Source organism: Danio rerio, chromosome 19 (assembly GCF_052040795.2).
Source record: "Danio rerio strain M-AB ecotype USA chromosome 19, GRCz13ab, whole genome shotgun sequence".
NCBI lineage: Eukaryota > Metazoa > Chordata > Actinopteri > Cypriniformes > Danionidae > Danio > Danio rerio.
Window position 1 is genome coordinate 27,778,145 of NC_141039.2, and position 23,143 is coordinate 27,801,287.

Consider the following 23,143-nt stretch of genomic DNA (forward strand, 5'->3'; position numbering starts at 1 on the left):
TTATAATATACACTTTTACATTTTTTTTAAAATCTAAAGTGACAGCTTTTCTAATGGCTCAAAACTTAGGACATTACACAGTACACTTCAATTATTGTGTTCTGCTACATGTGTGTGTATGTATATGTATATCACATTTTTTTCTTTTTTTTTTTGATCTTGAGATACTTTAAGACTCTTAAAATCCTGAAGTGACTGGTGAGATGTAAACTGTATATCCAGATATTATGACAGTTTTTAAGCTAACATTTTTTTAGGTTCCACTGGACATTAAATTCAAAGAGAGCACCCAGATACTAAATGCATTATGAGGGTTAATGAAGCCTGTTATTGTTACTTTTACCTTGCATACACACACAACTTTTTTGTAGTTCCTAATACAAAAATGAAACATATACATAAAAAAGCTACCTTCAGACTTGTTCAGTTGACCAATAACAACCATACTTGCACATGTGTAACAAAAAGTTGTCTCTTTATGCTCTAGGCTACATCTGTAAATTTATTACAAATAGACAATCATTAGTCACAATTCTCATCATTAACAATTAGCAGAACACAACCGTCCATGGACATTTAAGTATAAAAGTAAATGGTCCATGACAAACAATATTTGTTGTGGTGTTTGTTTGGCTGAAGAGTGCGGCACTTTATGCTACATAATAACCCAGTGTCATTTACACTGGTCATGTGTGTTCATGAAATATCAATTGTCAACACGTGCCGGACACTGAATTGTAGTCCTTAATAAGATCGATCAGTGATAAATAGCAACTGTGAAAATAGTGCAAAAAGATCTCAAGCACTGGAAGAAAGGACAACAAAATTATAAAGCTGTAAAACTATGTACAAGTTTGAATAAAAATCATATAAACGTTTTAACTAATGTTCTGACTTGTTTTTCTTTCAGCATGCTTTCCTATTTATAAGAAACAGTGTCAGACTTCCTGGAGAGGCACTTCAGGAAAACAAAATAAAATCAAAAACCAAAGCTTTTGTTGGTTATAAAACTAGCTGCCATTAGACTGCCTACTAAAATAACACTTGTCGTTGATCAGGATTCGTTTGAATAATTAGCAGATAAAGTGACTGAAATGTTTGCATCTGAAAGCAGGCAGCACTGCTGATGTTGGAGAACCCCGGACTCGCTCTTCATCAAGTCTCTGCTTTACTGCTCTGACTGAGGTTTAAAGTAGTCATCTGTCCGAAATACACTGGGAAGCTCCGGATGTCTTTGTGACTGCCTTCTTGGGCTTGCAGGTTTCTAAAAAGGAAGAAGTATTTAAAAATATACATAAATCAATATTTGTAACCAGTTCGGCAATTTTCAGAATATGCTAAACAATAGCTATGTTTCCATCCACCTATTTTTATGTGCATTTTGCATGTGAGCATAAAAAAAACAGTTGATGGAAACGCCATGATGCACATCAATTTTGAAAATGCGCATAAAAAAAAAACATATGCGCATAACTGAGTAGGATAAACTTTTTATACGAAAAGAAAAGATATGCATAAACTGCGATGGAAACACTTTTACTGCACAAACTCCAGCATGCGCATTAAAAAAAGGTAATGTGATTTTGTTAAAGGAGATAATGTGGTGGTAAAAATGTTTGTGAATGGACAAACCAGCAGACTGAGCACACTGCAAAACATCTGAAATGCTGTTTTAGTCATTATGAATCGCCTTACCGTTTAAGTATTAGTGTTATTATGTTATTAATGACCTTTTACTGTTGATATTCGGCGCCAGTTAATCAGGAAGTGACGATTTTGTTCACTCTGACTCATTGGATGGAAATGCTGCTTTATTCGCACGTCTTTCATGCAATAATCCAGTTTTGTGCATAAAGTTCATTTGCATTTTGGATGGTAACATAGCTAATGACAAACATGCATATATATATAGGACAGAAGGTGGTTTTCAAACAACAACAAAAAAAAGAGATGTGCAGTTTAGTTAAAAAAATAAATAAATAAATCCTTGATTTATAGAAGGTTTGTACTGTTGAAGTCAGTTATTAGCCCTCCTGAATTATCAGCCCCCCTGTATATTTTTTCCCACAATTTCTATTTAATGGAAGGACTTTCTCATCCATTTCTAAACACCTAAATAGCATTCTAAAATTGTTTGTATAACTCATTTCTAATAAGTGATTTATTTTATCCTTGTCATGATGACAGTAAATAATATTTTACTACATATTTTTCAAGATACTAGTATTTAGCTAAAAGTGCCATTTAAAGGCTTAACTAGGTTAATTAGGTTATTTAGGCAAATCATTGTATAATGATGATTTGTTCTGTTGACTATCAAAAAAAATTGCTGAAGAGGGCTAATAATACTGACCTTAAAGGTGCAGTATGTAAGGTAGAGTAATCTCAAGGACACTGACATGTGCTTCACCATTCAACCGATGGAGAACCAAATTGCAAATGTGCTCAAAATATTTGCAAAGAGGTAGTTAACATGTTACTATGAGCTATTAGATATGCTTCTGTCATTTACATTCACACACACACACACAATCTATCTGTAACTGATTCAAAGTAAGGACTATCTAATATGTCATAACTGATGAAAACAGAAAAGCAGGACATCAGCATGTATGTTTTTCAGGTCAGGTGGTTCTTTGCCTCTCGTCATGCATTTAAATCCATAATGTACGGCAATCCTTTGGTTATCCTTTACATGTATTTCAAGTATAGATCAGAATGTGTGTCATTTCATTTTACATAAATACACTGAATAATGACAAATTATTATTTTACTTATATTTTGGCATTTTATTATAACTTAACTGAAACATAAAAAATGTAGATATTTTCTATGCATGGGACCTACCACCTTAACACGTGTATGTTCAGACTCACATTTAAAAAACCTGGTACGTTCATTGTGCGGAAGATCTTTTTGAAGGCTCCTGGTATTGTTCCAACTTCACCTTCAACTTGAGTTACTTGTTCCTCCATTGCGCTGACATTGGCTCCAACCATTTTGACGAAGGCCTGAGAATGAGACCGTACACTTCAAATAACAAAAGAAAAAAGCTATACATCATTATGGTTTAGACACCAATTAAAATTTAGTACCTCCAATTTGTCAATTTTTCGGTAAATCTCCCTCATCTCTTCAGATTTTCTTTGTATCTGTGGTAGGTTTTCATTCACCACTTGTGAGGTGTCATTTCGAATCTACAAAAAGAAAAAAAAAACAGGTTGTTGTTGTCTAACTTTCTGTGCATTTACAAAATATGCAGATTTATCAACGCATTTGATCACATAACTTTAAACAAGAAGAGTCAAATATGTGGAAAAAGTTTATTCTGAAAATTGTCTTTAAACTGATTTGGATTTTTTGCCATTAAATGTATATCTTTACCTTGATTTTAATAATACATATCTCAGGTAAAGGTCAGTATTTTCCATTAAAACATTTTAAAAATGTTGTTTTGTTTATTTATATGGTATTATTATATCCATTTATTTTTATTATTAAATATTTTTTACATATTTTTGTTTCATTGTTTTGTATTTCTATATCATGTATTAAATATTTGGAAAAAATTTGGGGAAAGTATTCTAATAATAATCATAATAATACAGTAATAACAATAATATAAAATATAATATAATAATAATAATAATAATAATAATACAATTATTATTATTATTATTATTATTATTATTACTAATATTATTATTATTAATAATAATGTTATTAATAACTATAATAAATACTTTCATTGTTGTTATTATTATCATTATTATTATTATTATTATTATTATTATTATTATTATTATTATTATTATTATTATGATTATTAACATAAAACAACAGTAACTTTACATAATGTTTATAGTTGCTCCTCTCTTTTGAAATGATTATTTCAGTAAATTTATGAACTTTCACACATTAAGGGCAGGCTGCGTTTTCATAATGTAGCCACTCAAACTTAGGGCTGGGCAATTTGGCCTAAAAACAAAATCTTGATTAATTGAACATTAACTCGATTATGATTAATTAACGGTTATTTTCTCTGACAAGTTTTGTACAGTAAATATGCTCACATGTTACAAATGAGACATTTTGAATGTAGGGTGGATTACTTGATTTTAAAATAATTGAAGTAAACACACATTTATTATTATTTACTGAACATCAATGCTAAACAACTCAAAATTAAAACACACATTCTCTAAAATTCTGCTCTCTGCGCCCTCCACCTTTGTCACCGCTACCAAACAAACCAATCACAAAGCTTGCGCTACGCATCATTATGACATGCAAGTACATTTTTTTGCAGGTAAGAAAAGGCTGCGCTGGACTGTACACGTGCCCTTGGCAGAAGTTTAATACCATAATAATAATAATATAATAAAGTAAAAATCATAATAAAATAAGTATAAATCAGCCTTAACAGAGTTGGGTCACGTGACTCCACACACAGTAGGAAAGGTAATTGAAAAAAATGACCTGTAAAAATTTCATCGATTAAACATTCTAAATGTCATTTTCGATTACTTTTCAAATAATCACCAAGCTGTACTCAAAGTTTGTATGGAGCATCACTTCATGTGAATCTCCAAAACTCTAAAAACATTGTTATAATGAGCTCCTCACAATAAAAGAACAGTGCTGTGATTTAATAATCATGCTAAATTGCCTTCTTAAACATTGTTAGAGAGTAAAGTGTTTTTATCAATTTGTCCACGCTGATTTGTAGCGACATTTGGTTAATCTTTGTTAAAGTGTTAAAGTTTACAACCGAACAACAACATTGTTAGTGGTTATAAACACTGTAAAAAATGCTGGTTTACCCACAATCAATTTGTGTTGGGACAACATGATGGAATTAAGTTAACATATTAGTTTTTACAAATTTAAATGGATTGAACAAAAAACAATTAAGTTGTCCAAACAAAATGTCAAGAATTGCGTTGTTTCAGCTCATTTTGAATTAGTAGTTTGAACAGGTTACAAAAATCATTTTTTCGAGCATAGTGAATTTACAATTTTGCACATAATGAGTGTGACTACACATAAAATACTTTTATGATCTGTTGAAACAACACAAATGAAGAAAATCTAAAAATCAAAACTATAAGATTAACATTTAAATTCCAAGTTATTGATCTTACCATATCAAGCATACCAACAAACTCGTCAACTCTTGTTAGCATTTCCTCTAGGCTTTTCTCTAAGCACAGGACCTGCACCGTAAAAGAAAAAAGAAACATGATAAAAGTCAAGAAAAAGCACATGACATACTCTGTGCATATTATAAATGTGTGTGCATGTGACAAAAATGTTTAGAGAGACGAACAGTAACTGCCTTTCTGACTAGCAAAGCAACACAAGACCTTAAAGAACTCATAAAGAAGTCAAGTGTAAACAATTCAACCCAATTCAGTCAGCAGTACAGAGAACAAGTCAGGCTTTATTCAGTCCATATCACGCTCCACTAATTAGGCTCGATAACTACACTGAGGATAAAGATGAATGGAAGAGACTTTGATGGGTAAAAGACAAAATAGTTTCTTGTCCATTTAATGGATGTCACCAAAATAGTTACTAAGCATTCTTCAATATATGTGGTATGGAAAAACTACACACAATTAACCAACAATTAAACAACAATTAAAAATCTGTCTACTGCAGCGCGTGGGGGTGTATCATGTGATAAATTAGACAAGATTGTTTCAAACATTGCTCTTGCTTAACAAAACTAGTAACAACTTGGGAGTACAACAAACTCATGCATGGTTTGGTTATACAAAGTTTTTTAAGCAGTTGGTCTTTTGCATGAAAGATTTGCATGAAAGCACATTTGCTTAACAATTAATAACTCTTAAAGTAAAACATCTTATAATAAGCCCATTAACTTTTCTTGGGGTTTTTCTTGGGGTCGTGGGGTTGTTGCTGTCTCTACACTATTGCGGATATACATTTGGAAACCTTTTTTTTGACCTCCCCACCACACAAAGATGCCTGTTTGTCCAGAGAGAACAGAGCTTTTTGTGGATAAAGCTAAAAACTTTTATTTGAGAAATGGGCTGCGTTTAATCTCGTGACGCATGTTGAACTGACAGACAACCAATACACTATGTATACTATGTGCAAGTTATTAGCTCTTCATTTTGATTGCAACTTTTTATTACTTAATCTTCTTTACTTTTATTACAGAAGAGATGACAGAAATGTATTCTCAATTGTTGTTATGTGTGGCTGTGTCTCAGACAAATGCAGTGAGATAATATATATATAGAACTTTCTTAGCATTTCAGTGTGGATGAGACACATTTCAAAGGTTTTGAAATGCTTGTGTAGGCAGAGAGCATTTTGACACAATGGGCCCTATCATACACCCAGCGTAAGGTGCAAGACGTGTTTGGCGCGATCTGTTGCTATTTTCAGACCAGCGGAACCCTAATTTTCACATTTTGCACCACATGGTTTAAAAAGCAAATCCATTTGCGCCACTTTGTGGATTTATGGGTGTGCTGGTCTAAAATAGAAGTGTGTTAAGGCGCATCGTTGACGCATTGCTATTTTAAGGAACTGAAATAGACTGCATCATTGACCAACTAAAAGCTGGTAATGTCCAGCGCAGAGCGTGTTAGTTATGCACCTATGTAGGTTCAAACACTTACACATTGCTTAATATACACAGGACGTACAGTAATACACAAATATCTTTACATAAGAATAAAAATTAAAAGGTAAAATTTTACAAAAATTTGTATTTTCTACATTTTTAAAAAAAGCACTACCTTTATGCCTTCTTCATCTAGGGGGCCTTTTTCAGTTTATTCATGACAATTTGCATTTGTATAATGTTATTATTATTAGCAGTATTATTTATTATATGCATATTTATATTTGCTTTCATAAAAACAAGTTTCGATTTGTCCACCTGTCAGGTTTTGGAGACCTATGCATCACTATGTAGGGCATAAGAATAGGACGTGTGTTTGGATATAACTCTTAAAACTTTGTTTTTATTGTTCAATTGACTCTTTGCTAAGTCAAACACCAAAAATGGCCACCCACCCCTGTGCAAATCTGACACTCGGTATCCTAAAAGTTTGGACAAGGTGGTGGAATTTTTTTCCCCTTTTCAAAACCAAAACTCAAGGGAAGAAATGCCAGCGTGGATCAATTTCTGTGAGGGGTGCTAAAGGAGCTGAGTTAAGTTTGTTTTGTTTTGATATTGCTGACACATTCAGTGATAAACCGACGGCAATAACTCACACTTCTTACCCTAAAAATATCTAAACTGTGTTTCCTACAAAAATACAAAGCAGGTTATGTTTCACGGCTGTGTTTTTCTTTTTTTCCCGCTTGATTTTATGAGCACTGCTCCGTTTAAGCCTTACTGTACATTGTTATAGGTCAATGATGCTAATATTTGGCAAAAATCCATCAATTTCCCCTTTCTGGCTGTTCTTTCTAGGAATTAATTATGTAGAAGCACTGTCCGTCCAAGCGCGTTTCCTTGTCGGTTAGTATCGCTATATTTCATTGCACAACAATTAGTCTATTAGGCTTTTTGGCTAAAAATAGAGAAATCACAGATTAATTTGTTATTATTAGATTATTTTAAAATTTCAACTCTCCTGCTGTGCATGAACTAAACTGTTGAATTGTCAGCGTATGAGGCGGCTAGGCTAAGCTAGCTTCAATTTTGATTGAATTATTCTCTAATTGGTTGCCTATTACTCGGATATCTCACCTGTTTGCCAAAAATGACTAATTATATCCCTGGCAATGTCTGGCACCAGCGTATACACATTGTTAAAGACGTGCTAGGCACGAAAGATTGACAGGCGTTGCAACAGTAACTAAGGAGGGTGGGGCTTAGCGAAGGGTCAATTAATTACTTGCTGGAAATTAGAACTGAATTTAGAAATCGTTTTAAAACAAATCTTTGCGCTTAACAAATGGAATTAAATATGTAAGCTAATGGATGTTTTCAGTGAAGTGCGTACAACACCGTTTCCTTATCCACAAAACTATTGACCTTATTCTAAAATGCGGAAGTGCGCCTGTTTTCGCGATTGTCTTGGAACTTCTGTTTCAGTCACCTATGGGAGAAATGACTAGGAATAATAAACGGCAAAAAACGGTCAAACTACTTGCTCTACAAACAAATGTTTGCATGACTATACAGACCAAGTAGAATAATATAACAAGGAAATATCAGTTTGCAATATCAAACAGCGAAACAAGCAGTTTTTAATGTCTAAAAATGAATGGAAGTGAATGAGACCAGAAGTCTTGTGCCAAAAAGATTCAAATGGCTGCGCCCGCTCGTCCACGAAGAATAAGGTGAATAGGATTAAAAAGTAAAAGTAAGGAGAAAGTAAAGAAGCCAAATGGAGGAGGCTCGTTCTTTATTCTCGGCCTGCAGATGGTCTGTTTTACTGTTTTTTGCTAGTGAAGCATTCACGTTATGCACGTTATGCTCAAAACACACCCATAAATCATTAAGAGAATAAGCACAACCCTGTGAATTCGGACACGCCCATAATGCATTTGCGCCATTTGCTTTAGACTTTGCACCTAGATCGTTAAAATAAAACCCGATGTATCCATATTAATTTACCTTTTGATGATGGCGTACTCATAAACTGGTGTGCAGTTTTAATTTTCCCCCCAAAGTCCTTTCTGAAATTACCTGCTATTGAAATGAGATTTGTTGGGCAACCACTCCCAAGCAAAGTAACAGTGGTTTTGAATTGCTCCATATTGTTTTTCATCCAGAAATAGTTTTGTAATTTTATCTAGCCTAGTTAAAGTGAACTTTCTGTTCCAGACCAAGTGTCATGTTCTTCAATAGGGCAGAGGATGCTAAAAATCACATGATGTTAGTTGAATTGAAACAACAGATGTGCACTTCAATCTAAAACAAAATGGGTTAAATCTAATATGTTTCAACATACAAAGACCCACTACACAGTAGACACAATCAATTAGGTCTTGACCTTTATCAATTTGGTTTATACCAAAGTTGTTTTTATAAATGAGAAAAATATTTTAGTTACTGATGAATCATGACTTGCTTAATAAAAATGTTACAATTAGTTGGAAAAGGCTTTTTGATGTTCAGAAAAATAACTATAATGTTCTGTTGATGATCAACAAGTGTTGCAGGTTTGTACCACTTAAAAATTTTTTAGATGTCAGTTCTTTGGGTTTGTTTGGTCATGACCAAAAAGGAAAATTTATACATTTAGTTTAAATTTCCTTATAGAGTTCAGATACAAATGTGATTTCATGATATATACTTTATGTCAGAACTTACAAAATATTCAAAGGGATAGTCTGTGCTGGGCTGAAGACACTCATTGTATGTTCATATACAAGAGAGTATGTTTAACAGTTGAAAACTTGTGAAGAACTTGTAAAGTGTGTGGAATCAAAATAGCACCTGCTATTTTACCATCACACACACATAAATAAAGACCTGCTGTAATGAGACACATTTGATAGGGGAGAGCTAGGACAAAAGTAACATGGGATGAAAGAAATAAAGCGATTTTCTCGAAGCCCTGACAAAATTTGCTTTCCAGGATATAACAGCACATTTAGCATACAACTCTTGATGAAGCTGCCAAATATCGTGATTTCAGGACCGTGTCTTGCGGTTAGGTACCAATTTCAGTTAAGTGCAAAAAGTAAATTAGTGTAGTGGTTCTATTTTCCTTATTACAAGTTGTGTTTATCTTGTGTCACACTAATGATCAATCTACAGGTTATAAAGTGAGAGTAAAAAGTATTTGATCCCTTGCTTATTTTGTTGGTTTGCACACTAATAAATACATGATCATTCTGTACTTTTAATGGTAGATGTGTTCTAACATGGAGAGACAGAATATCAAAAAGAAAATCCAGAAAATAACTTTAAAGAATATATATTAATTGATTTGTATTTCATTGAGGGAAATAAGTATTTGATCCCTCTAGCCAAAAGCACCTAATACTTGGTGGCACAGCCTTTGTTTGCAAGCACAGCGGACAGACGTTTGTTGTACTTAACCACAAGGTTAGCACACATATCAGGGGGAATTTTGGCCCACTCTTCTTTGCAGATCCTCTCTAAATCATTAAGGTTGGTGTGCTGTCGCTTGGCAACTCGGACCTTCAGCTCCCTCCATAGATTTTCGATTGGATTGAGGTCCGGAGACTGGCTGGGCCACTCCATGACCTTAATGTGGTTCTTCTTGAGCCACTCCTTTGTTGCCTTTGCTGTATGCTTCGGGTCGTTGTCATGTTGGAAGACCCAACCACGGCCCATTTTCAACTTCCTGGCAGAGGGGAGGAGGTTGTCCCCCAGGACTGCACAGTACATGGCTCCATCCATCTTCCCACTGATGCGGTGAAGTAGCCCTGTGCCCTTGGCAGAGAAACAACCCCAAAACATAATGCTTTTACCTCCATGCTTGACGGTGAGTACAGTGTTCCTGGAGTCATAGGCAGCATTTTTCTTCCTCCACACATGACGAGTAGAGTTTAGGTACCTTTCGGGCACTGCAGGATTTTAATCCATTGTGGCGCAAAGTGTTGCCAATTGTTTTCCTGGTGACTGTGGTCCCAGCTGCCTTGAGGTCATTCACTAACTCCTGCTGTGTGGTTGCAGGCCGATTTCTCACAGTTCTCATGATCATTGCCACCCCACGAGGTGAAATCTTTTGTGGAGCACCAGACCGAGGTCTATTGATGGTCAGGTTATACTTCTTAAATTTTCTCACAATTGCACCAATGGTTGTTACTTTAATACCCAGCATCTTGCTGATGTTTTTGTAGCCCGTTCCAGATTTGTGCAGGTCAACAATCCTGTCTCTGAGGTCCTGAGAGAGTTCTTTGGTCTTAACCATGTTGGAGAGTTTGGAATCTGTCTGATTCTGTGAACACGTGTCTTTCACACAGGTGTTTAGTTAGAACAGGTGTCTTCAATTCAGGTAACAAGTTGATTGGGAGTGTCTAACTGGTCTGTGAAAGCCAGAACTCCTAATGCATACTAGGGGATCAAATACTTATTTCCCTCAATGAAATACAAATCAATTAATATATATTCTTTAAAGTTATTTTCTGGATTTTCTTTTTTATACTCTGTCTCTCCATGTTAGAATACATCTACCATTAAAAGTACAGAATGATCAGGTCTTTATTAGTGGGCAAACCAACAAAAGCAGCAAAGGATCAAATACTTTTTACTCTTACTGTATAGTGCAATAACATATCCTTAAGTTTGAAATATCTTGAGGTTTTTAGTTTGAAAGGAAATCAGATTTAAATGGCAAGAGTTCCTGTGGGGACAAAAGTAACACTGTTATTTATGTCCCACTGCTAACAGACAACCCTTATTTTTCACTACCATATTAGAGTTTTAACCAAGTTATTTTTGCAAAAAAATATTTTAAAAAATTGAATAAAATATTAACATTTTGCATTGTTGGAAATGGAAACATTTGATGAAGCTGAAAATGAAAAAGAAAATGCTGTTTAAATTTGTTTTTACAAAAATAAAGGACAAAATATGTTTGCAGTTAACATTAACAAGGTCTTAGTCGGATATATTTAAAAGAAATAAGATTAAGCCAGTAAATCTAAATATTGCTTTTACTTTTCACCCATTCCTGTTACTTACTTTTCCATGCCGATAAAGTCAAAAGTAAAAATGTGCAACTTTTGTTTAAAGTGAAGGTATATTGGAGTAGTTCTCATTGATACAAAACAACATCTGATTTTGATAGCTGACTCTTGTGAGTTTGTAGTAACAGCAAAAATATATTTCTGCTAAAAACCTTATCTTTTAAAATTAGGTTTTAATGAAAAACGTTACTTTGTCCAACACTCTCCCCTACTGTTTTGAACTGCATTATACAACACTGTTTATTTACAAAAATAAATAAATAAATAAATTTTAAAAAATGGTATATATGGTCACATCTTTTGAAAAAATTTTTGTTATAGGTTACTTTACATATCTTTGGTCCATTATGCATTCATACTTAAGAATTGGGGCTGCACAATATATTGATTTAACAGCTACAGTTGAACTCTTACAGTTGAAGATTTTTTACACACATTTCTAAACATAATAGTTTTTATAACTCATTTCTTATAACTTTATTTTATTTATTTATTTATTTTATCTTTGCCATGATGACAGTTAATAATATTTTACTAAATATTTTTCAAGACACTTCTATACAGCGTAAAGTGGCATTTAAAGGCTTAACTAGGTTAATTAGGTTAACCAGGCAGGTTAGGGTAATTAGGCGAGTTATTGTATAATGATGGTTTTTTTCTGTAGACTATCGAAAAAATAATAAAAATTAGCTTAATGGGGCTAAGAATTTTGACATATAAATGGCTTTTTAAAAAAAATGTAAAACTGCTTTTATTCTAGCTGAAATGAAACAAATACGACTTTCTTCAGAAGAAAAAAAATTATCAGACATACTGTGAAAATATCCTTGCTCTGTTAAACATCATTAGGGAAATATTTAAAAAAGGGGGAAAAATCAAAGGGGGACTGATAATTCTGACTTCAACTGTATATCACAATGTGCAAATCTGCAAAAGTCACATTGCAGAATCTCCAATGCCATGTTGGAATTAATATAACATGACCTAATCAATTTTAATAGTGTGAAAGATTTTCAAATGTTTATGTTTTTTAGGCATGTGACTGTAAGATTTCAAATGAAGTTTTCCACTTTAGATTTATTGTTTACTTATAATTTTTTTTTATTTTAAATTTGATTATTGCATTTCTGAACCTTAATGCTGTTAGACTCCACAGAAAACCATGAAGCACTGTTTAATTCATTTTTTATCTTTGTTCTATTGTGTTCATCTCAGCTTTATTTTATTTAGTATATTTTGATATAATTTTATGCAGATGCACTACCTTACAAAAAGAGTTATTCAACACTTCATCAACGTGAAATTATATTCATATCGCAATACAAATTACAGAAAAACTAAATATCACAATGTCAGTTTTTCCAATATTGTGCAGCCTTATTAAGCAATATTTAAGAATCCTAATTGATTTTAATATATGTATTAAATATAATTTCAGAGACGTGCTAGTACTCAAATTATACAATATATTTTAGTTATGTATATTTAAACATTGTTATTGTCTCATTGTTATCATTTTTTATTAACAGTACAACATATTTTAGCTCCTTTGTTATCTAACAGAGGAAATGTGTGACACTGTATGTAACGTGACGTGTAACGACGACAATCAACTGGGTAATTTTATAGCAAACAGTGTTGAAAAAGGTTACTTTCAAAAGTAATGCATTATTACTATTGCATCACTAGTAGATAATGCAACACTGAGTTACCCCCCCCCCCCCCCCCCCCCCCAAAAAAAAAAAAAGAAACTAGTTGCGTTACCTAATGACTTTGTATGGTCTTTACGTAACATAATGTGTTAAGATACTTTTGCATTACTTTTTATTACCTGGCTGAGGCTTGATCTCTTTCAGAACTTTATTATTTATTAATATTTTTTTTATTTATTTATTTATTTATTTATTTTTATTATTTTTGTTATTTTAGAGGAGCTCTGCAATTACCAAAACACTGTATAACCTACACATATTTTTTTAACTAATTACTTAAACTTTAAAGTAACTCACAGTACATTTTAAAAACAGTAACTGCGTAAGAATAGTAATATTACGCAAGTCGCGTTACTTGTAATGTGTTACCCGCTACACTGATAACAAATATATGGAAATAATATATCAAATGTTACATTTTTTTATTAAAATGTTTGTTGATGAAAGTTACCCTATCATTTACTTTTCCTGTGTTATTTTAAACCTTTGTGAGTTTCTTTTCTCCTGCTGAACACAAAATAAGCTATTTTGAGGATTACTGGTTGCTGATACAATTTTGCTTATAATAACTTTCATAGCAGAAAAAACTATAATGGTCAAAGGGTTCCAGCAACCAGCATTTTAAAATTATCTTCATTTGTGTTCAACAGAAGAAAGAAAGTCAAACAGTGTCAAACAAGTGAGTGAAAGATGGCAGAATTTTCATTTTTGGGTATATAACGAAATGACATTCTCTATTGTGTATATTTAGATAAAGAACAAGATTTTGCTGATTCATTATTACTATTGTATGCTTCATTTTATTTAACACTAAAGAACAACACGTTTGGTTGTTCATTATCATTGTAAAGCATTACATTCCACATTTACCTAATAGATGTGTTTAGAATTTTAAGGACATTTCCTGTCCTACTATTATTGTGTATTGGTGCCTGGGGATTGCTACATGACAAACAGACATCCCAACTAGCGCTAACGTAACTTGTAAGTGACATATCTGGCCTCTTACCTCTTCTTCAGCATTGGCTCTGATGTAAGAGGAGTATGTGAGTGCCGTGTGTCTGAGCAGCTCGTCGTCTTGTGTCTGCTCGGGCTCGCTCTGCTCCTGGCTTTCTCCGGCTGCGGAGCTCGGACTCTGGGCCACCGCAGCGCCAAAGCTCGGGCTCTGGGACACGGTGCCGCTGCTCAGGGCTTCGCTCACCATAGACAGGCTGCTGGCGCTCTGGGACACGATGCCGCTGTCTCTGCTGACCTCTGCGCTGGACTCTTCGAGCGGTGAAAGCACCGCCGCCGCCCTGTCAAAGCGATGCTCCATGTTTCAATTCCCACAACACTGCTCTTGTTTATGTGGAAGTAAATGAAATGCTGCTTGTGCGCACGCGTGAGTTTAACGACCAATCACAGAACGGGTCGGCCACATGTTGGTCATGTGATATTAAGGGTCAAATAACTTCTCAAACTTAAACACTTCTGATTTCTTTTTAATGTAAACGATTTTATGTCAAGACAACAAACAAACAGACACCCACAGAATCAGATTTATTCACTTTAGGTATTAGTAACTTTTAATAAGAATGTCCTGTACTAAAGGTATTGCAATTATTGATTCTGTTCAGTGTCTATGATTACGATCTGTCAAATATCAATTACCACAGCGGAATTAATCGCCGACAAACACATAAACAAAATGTTTACACGTTCTGAAAATATTGAAGTTACGTTAGCTAACAATAAAAATGTAACAAATATGAACCTACAGCTTTAAACTATTTAATGATGTATATTTTAAGTGTGCTGTTTAAACTATGTCTGAAATATATAAATATATTACATATATTTAAAATAAAGTTTAAGTATAATTAGAAAACATTTGTATTGCACACATTTAAATTTGATCTATAAAACAAAATTACAATTATTTCAAAATATTAAAATATGCTAAAAGCATATCAACGGGTAACATGGTGTTATTACTTTCATTACAATTATATATTTAAATAAATATATATATATATATATATATATATATATATATATATATATATATATATATATATATATATATATATATATTAGGGTTGGGCATCTAAGCTATAATGCCGATCCAATATGCATCTCGATACAAAGAATACGATCCGATATATTAGCGATACATTTGTGACATATTGCGATGCAACACGATACGATTCACACCCATATCACGATACGATGCGATATTTCAGCACTAACTAATTAGATCAAGTTTATGAGATTATGTGAAAGAGGATGCTGTGCCATTGAATGAGTTTGATTATTTATAAACCAAGCAAAACCAAGACTTTTTTTACAAACTGGCTCTTCTCTCAGAGCCAGTGTGTCAGTTTACAGTAGAGGGCCATTTTAGAACCTATAGCACATATTATTTTAGTATTTTCAAGATAAACAGAATGTATAAGTGCAATATATATTAAATATATATATATATATATATATATATATATATATATATATATATATATATATATATATATATATATATTTGCACTCTTTCAACATAAAGGTTTACCATTGCACAACAAGAATTGTGATTTAACTTTTCAACTATGAAAACAAGTTTTACAAAGATATTTTGCCACTGATTATTCAAAACTTAAGGTTGTGAACTAGCAGTGTTATGCTGCGTTGAAACATCACTGTCACTGTAAACAACAGGCTAATAAAAATATAACAAACCAGCAATCTTCTTGCTGTGAGGTGGTCAAACTACCCATTGTGCCACCGTGACACCCATTTTTTTATCATTATTATTATTAATATTATTATTATTATTATAATTAAATAAAAATTAACAGGAGGAGGTGTTTAAAACCTTCGTTCTCCATGACACTAGGCTGAATATCTTTGCAGATGAACAGTGCAATAGCATTCGTTATTGGCGTAGAGCGAGCAGAACTGTTGCGCACGGAAAAAAAAAACTTGCAATGCTTTTCTCACCACTTTTGGAGCTGGTGGAAGCAGTGCGAAAGCCGGGGATGCAGGAACACTGGAAGATGCTTTCACAACAACACCGTGGTGCCGCTTCAAGTGAGATATCAGATTAGTCGTACTGCCCGCGTATTTTACAGATGCGCGGCACATTTTGCAAATTGCATCTGTCCTGTCATGTCGTCCATCCTTAAATCCATAATGTTGCTTGCCATACTTTAGATTTAAAACTCAGTGGGGAATAAAATGTTTGTTTTGCTTCTCGCGCTTTCTGAGGGCGCACCACTAGCTTCATCCGCACACCTGATACACTGAGTTGTAGTGTGAGTGTACACATCCGCAAATCCGTTGCTAAGGCTTACTTTATGTAGGTCAATTAAATTATGCGCCAAAAACAGGTTGACAACTCTTGTTAATAAATAAAAAATACATTCTATATTAAAAATATGCATCTTGCATCTTGATTTGCTTCCAAAATTTCATTCATCCTCTGCTGCTCAACCGATGCACTCGCATCGTGCACGCGCATGACCGCGTATCGATACATATCGGTTAATCTTCCCATCCCTAATATATATAAATAAATATATATATATATATATATATATATATATATATATATATATATATATATATATATATATATATATATATATATATATATATATACAACTAGGGAAAAACGAAAATATTTAGTTTATAATTTATTATTTCTGTTTAGTTTCTTTTATATTTTGATCATTTTCCTGTTTGAATTGTATGTAATGTTGTTCTTGTTTGTGAATAAATTTGTTATATAAAATCTGTTCTTGTTGTTTGGAATTTTGCCCATTTTCAGTTCTGAAACTTAAGTGTATTGAATCGTTTTGTTGCCTATTAAAACTTGTTGTTTGGCTTTCCTCATAAAATGTAACAATTATGATGCAGTTGTAGTTTTTTAATCTAGTGACGTGAATTAGAATCTATTATATAGAACGATAGGAGTTACGGCAGGTTTAAATGCACATTATTGAAATTCTTTGTTGGGTGTTCAGGCGTTTGTAGTAGTGAGTGGTTTGTGCAGTTGGCGATTTTTCGATTGATTACGGTTATTTTTTATCGGTTATCGACACTTTTTTCGGACTTGGACTACGGCTTTGGATTTGTGTTTTATCTGATTTTGACGATTGGCTCTGACTCGGTTTTGGATTCCCGTTAACGACCCTTTTCCGGATTTGACTCACGGCTTTGGACACCCCTCGGATTGGTTATCATGAATATAAAAGCCCATTTTAAAATGGGAGTTTTATCAGTGTGTGTGAGTATGCGATGTTTACACATTAAACATTAATAATGATACACAAATGCTTACTGTTAACTTGATAACATTTAATTAAGACTCCATAAACTCATCACTACTTGTTGTCATTATTGTTTTATTATTCCTGTAAGTTGGTCTTGGAGAAATATAATAAATGTAATATTTCCTAATCCACTCAGTTATCCTATAAACTTTATACTCACTTTATCATGCACTGCTCTGTACAAATGTTATTTTCTTCCTAAACCTCTTTCTTGTGCAGGACCAAGCACAAAGCAAGGTGGTTGGTGTGCCCTTGTCCAATCTGAGGAAGAACGGTCAGATGAGGCAGGGGCTTCCTCTAGCACTTACACACTTAGTGGGCTTCCTGGAGAAGCATGGTGAATGCTGTGTTTCACAGTGTTTCCATGTGTTTGTCACTTATGCTGAGACTGTAAAATACATGTTTGTGTTTAGGCCTCAATACAAGCGGCCTGTTTAGGGTTGGTGGGACACAACTGCGCCACCATGAACTGAGGAAATGTTTTGATAAAGGAGGATTTCCAAAGTTGAACACGGAGGATGTTCATTCCTCAGCCTCTGCACTGAAACTTTTCCTCAGTGTTCTTCCCGGTGGCCTTATTCCTGAGCCACACATGATTGAACTGCTGGAGGTGTTCATGAGTAAGTTGAGATGCTGATGAGTGAACATTTAGTCTACTTGCTCCACATCCAAATAGATCTATCAAAATCCTGAGATCTTTATCTTGTAGTTTTCAAACTGAGAAAACTTCACCAGGCAGTGAGAAAAATCATGGACACCCTTCCAGAGGAACACTTTAACATCCTGTCCTATTTAGCTTACTTCCTGTCACGAGTGGCTGGTGAGAGTTGTCAACCGCATGACCACCACAAACCTGTCCATAGTGTTTGGACCAATCATTTTTCAGTAAGTGTACATCTGTATTCAACTGATGTTGTGTGTACTTCCGAGAGATAACTTCAGTACTGAAGGGTTTTACATCCACCATTTGTAGGATCTGAGAAGAGTCAGAGATCAGTTTGATGGAGCATAACATAAAGAAGGATGTCTGGTGCATTTATTAATGTGACATGTTTTTGTTTTCTGTGTGCATAGTGTTTCTCAAGGCCCAGCAAAACTTGAGGAACAGGAGAAGTGCATCAGTTTCACAGAGTATCTTCTGGACAACCTCAAACATCTACTCCCAAACATGTACCCTCATGCATCTGTCAGCAACATAACAGTGAGTTTATCCTCATGACTATGTCTAATAATAACATCAGTGTGTGATGGGTTTGCAATTCAATCAGAATGTTTGTAATCTGATGAAATAATGTTAATTATTTTTTGGTTTGGTTCATGAGTGAGAGATTCAGAAATGTGTTTGTGTATATGAGGAGGCAGACAGTGTGTTTGAGGAGAGAGAAGACATCACCATTGAAGAGTGTGTCCAGCTGCTGCCTCTCATTGAGACCAGGTACTGGACACAAACACACACAGCAGACTGATGCTGTTCAGATCACACACACCCACAAATATTCACAAACAGGGTTATGATGTTTTGTGGAGTGCTAGTTATTATATTCATCTGTCTGTCTGTTTCTTAAAGATCAAAGCCACCAAAGGTTGGACGACTTGGGCGACTGAAATAAAGATTGTAAATAACGCATATTTGGAGAAGGTTCAGCTCATGCACTGACAGGTACAAAGTGCAAGATTTAAAAAGTATTTTTATGTCTGCTGGTGAAAAAAAATATAAAGACTTGTTGATTATGAAGCTTAAAAATGCAAGTTTAATTTTGAATCAAGAAGATATGAATAAAGATAAACAGGCTTCAAATCTGCTGTCTAAACAGGTGTTCTCTGTTTTCTTTGTGTCTTATTTATTCCTTTTCCATAAAGTACCAAAAGAGAGTGAAGAGCCCTCTGGAGCCGGTGATGGACAACCCAAGCCAACGAGGGTCACCTGAGAACACAGAGAGTTGGTGAGGGCCACCTAAAAACGCTGAGGGATGGTGAGGGTCACATGAAGGTTCAGAGGGATGGTGAGGGTCACCTGAAGATACAGAGGGTAGGTGAGGGTCTCCTGAAGACAATGGATCTAGTGAGAGCCAATGAATTAAAGTTTATGATCTTTAATCAATTGTGTCGCTCATCTTTTTTTATGTCTCCATTCTACATAATTTTTATTTTGCATCCATGCTGGCACGTTGTTAAATTACCTGCACTTAAACATTAAAATCTTTAAAAGCCTTTACAACAAACTAAACATGATATTACAAAAAAGTTAACATAATAACGTTACATCATAAATGAAATAAGTTAACAGAATTTAAGTCATCTCATAAATAAATGAACCGGTATTCATTACATTATTAAAAGAAAAGTACAAGACAGACAGACAGACAGACAGACAGACAGACAGGCAAAACTAACTAGCCAAACGAAGAATACAAAGAACACAGATAGATAGATAGATAGATAGATAGATAGATAGATAGATAGATAGATAGATAGATAGATAGATAGATAGATAGATAGATAGATAGATAGATAGATAGATAGACAAAACTAACTAGCCAAACTAAGAATGCAAAGAACACACAAGGATGCTTTTAATCCATCTCAGAATTTTATTATACTTTTTAAAAAAAACTGACATCTGTAAAAACCATATAAACAATATTCACATGTATTTTTGTATCAAAAATGCTTTAAACTACCATTTTAAGTGTGGTTGGACTGCCTGACATATATACTGTGCTATCAACTCTCATTTAGACACTAAACTTTGTTACATCACACCATAAATATGACACTGAAGCGGTCCAAACATGACTGACTGAAGACATAATCTGTCGTACCCATTTCTTAAGTAATCAGCTTTGAATGTAAGAAGTTCATTCAATGTTAATAGATACAAATACAGATGAACCAAGACATCAACACTGATAGACTACGGTGAAATTAATGCAAAACGAAGAACATTATTCTTGGCAAAAAAGACGCAGTTCTGGCAGTGACCAGCAGATGGAGGCTCACAACAAACGTATTTCAACACACCAAAAGCACGTGGTACACCATGCCTTGCTTTTACCAAAATATTTCCAGTGGTCAGATCCAAATACTTCGTCTGTGTGAGTGAACCATGTCTGTAGGAGGGGCAGTAAGGCACAAAAATGGTGGATATGAAGGTAAGTCTTTGTTCAAGAAAAACAACATTACAGTCAACCTAAAAGCCAAAAAGAAAGAACATCCACAGTGGTTTTAAAGTATATACAAAAAATATACCACAAATGTACAAATTACTGAGTATAAACTGGTGCATTTTACAACATATTGTTCCCAATTTAAAACAGGATCACATAAGACTGCTAATTTAATACCAGGATTAAGTATTCTCAGCTTCGGAATTAATAGTAAAGTTAAAATCTAACTTCTGAGACTGCAGAGGCTTGAACAAAGGTGAGGATTCATTAACAGTGAGGTGACATAAAATGTGTGTATGGACTGAATACCAAAGAGAACCAATGAACTCGCATTCCATTGGACTCCTGAAGTCAGAAGGTCTTCAAAAAGGCATACAAGTGTGAAATACCTATATGTGATGAGCCCTGTCATTCAACTGCAGTCAAATAAACAAGAAATCTTGTCAAATCAAATTCTACATCACCAATGTCAATGTAGACTAATGTTTTATGCAAATGTTTTAATTTAAATGTCTTAACTGAGAAGGTTGTCTAAAAGATTCTATAATTCCAATACATGCAGTTTTGTGATGCGGGAACAAGTAATATTGAAAATATTCTGAAACAAAGAATGAAAAGAAAATCGGCCAAATGGTAATTTACTACAAATAAAAGTACTGAACACATACAGTAGACATTCTTTACAGAAAATTAAGATCCGTTAATAATTATACAAATCAGACAGCTCAAACAAAATGTTTGTGTTGCTGATTAAGTGTAAATTCATTTTGGCATTTGCATATTGGTGTCCAAACCCTAAACAGAAGACGTGTACACACACACACAGGTCTAAACCTAATTTCTGGTCCCAGGAGATATTTAGACAACATGATTAAAATTAAACTCAAAACATGAACTTAAGAAACACTGATAGACAAGATAAAAAAAGTGGTTTTGCTTAGAAATAAACTGACAGGCATTTTTGACAGATAAGACATTACATGGAAACACATGGAAAGCAAATACTTAAAAAAAAAAAAAGGTAAAATTCCAGATACTGTTCTGTTAAATTATTAATTTTACAAAACCCTTTAAGTTTGGTGAGGTTCAAAGTCGAGTGTGATTTCCCAGGCTGAAAGACTGAGTCTCTGGGAGGGCTAGATGTTGTCTGCATGTATTATAAAGTGATGACTGTGCCATCCTCCTCTACCCCACCTCTGGGTAAAGCCAGGCTATGACGGGGGTCAGTCCTCAGGCTGCTGAGGATTTTGTGTAGGCTGCCATTGCTCTCCCTCATAGCAGGATTGCTGCTGTGGTAGGGGTGGTGTTGAAGGGTTAGGTCCTTATGCAACTTGTAACTCAAACTATTGTGTACGGTGCCATTAAAGCTTGGTTGAGAATGAAAAGAGGCTGTAGACACAGTGGATGGCGGTCTCGTTTGAGGTCGAGTAGGAGGGCTAGGTGGGGTCACAGTGGTCGTTTGTGTCTGGGACCGGGATGCATTTGAAGCCACTGAGGCGTTGGACCGCCGTGATGGTCGTTTGATGTTGCTCTCGATTACGATGTCTGACTCTTCGTCACTTTCCAGATCTTCTGGACTATAGCCATGAGAGATGGCAGTGGCACCTGTGGGAACGGTGATGGCGGGGTACCCTACTGAACCGCTGCTATCCGATGACTGACCCGAGCTACCTGATATGCGACTGCTGCGAACCACATTGTTGCGCTGGTTTACTGGTTTCACGGTCACAATAAGGTTGTGGCTGTTTGCGATCATCATGTCAGTCACCTGGTCCAAGGTCTTTCCTGTCACCTCGATGCCATTGACCTCCAGAACTTCATCATTGACTGCCAGCAAGCCTGTGCTTTCAGCCAGGCCTCCAGGTACCATACGGGAAATGAAGATACCCGGGACTTTTTCCAAGCCATGGGGTGTAACACGGACACTGGTGCCATCACGGATATAAAATCCCAGGGGCTTGTCCGAGCCATACCGGTAGAGACGTACTCTTCGATGAGATTCAGGAAGGATGTCCACGTCAATAATGGACGACACAGGACGAAAGTCTTGAGGCATGCCAATGCGAATGTGGGGCCGTTTTCTGTTCAGGTCATTGCGAAGAGTGACCACTGCCTTTTTTTTACGGGTCAGAGTGCTGGTGCCAAAGTTGCTGTAGTCAACCTCTTCTGCAAAATATAAAAAAATCACAATGGTTAATACCTGTGATAATACAAAGTGGATTAAATGTATAAATTATTGATATAGTCAAGGTTGCACATAACTAGAATGCAGGTAATACAGAATTTAAGAGCATT

General features: G+C 34.7%; 2 protein-coding genes and 1 pseudogene across 2 annotated transcripts in view; 1 reads left to right on the top strand and 2 right to left on the bottom strand.

Annotated features, from left to right (window-relative positions):
* Nucleotides 1–479: 479 nt before the first annotated feature.
* Nucleotides 480–14,714, bottom strand: bloc1s4 (biogenesis of lysosomal organelles complex 1 subunit 4). Its single transcript, NM_001003475.1, has 5 exons — nucleotides 14,384–14,714; nucleotides 5,146–5,217; nucleotides 3,097–3,198; nucleotides 2,878–3,012; nucleotides 480–1,264 (listed from the first exon to the last, which is right to left on the bottom strand). Exons 1-5 carry the CDS (start codon nucleotides 14,687–14,689, stop codon nucleotides 1,169–1,171), a joined length of 711 nt encoding a protein of 236 aa, NP_001003475.1. The 5' UTR covers nucleotides 14,690–14,714; the 3' UTR covers nucleotides 480–1,168.
* Nucleotides 14,715–17,835: 3,121 nt separating this feature from the next.
* LOC141379108 (protein FAM13A-like) lies at nucleotides 17,836–19,628 on the top strand (annotated as a pseudogene).
* A 621-nt stretch (nucleotides 19,629–20,249) lies between these two features.
* The window catches only part of pard6gb (par-6 family cell polarity regulator gamma b), a 73,498-nt gene continuing 70,604 nt past the window's right edge, over nucleotides 20,250–23,143 (bottom strand). Inside the window, 1 exon segment of the mRNA NM_212563.1 lies at nucleotides 20,250–23,014. Within this exon segment, the coding sequence (NP_997728.1) occupies nucleotides 22,005–23,014 (1,010 nt within the window). The 3' untranslated portion in view covers nucleotides 20,250–22,004.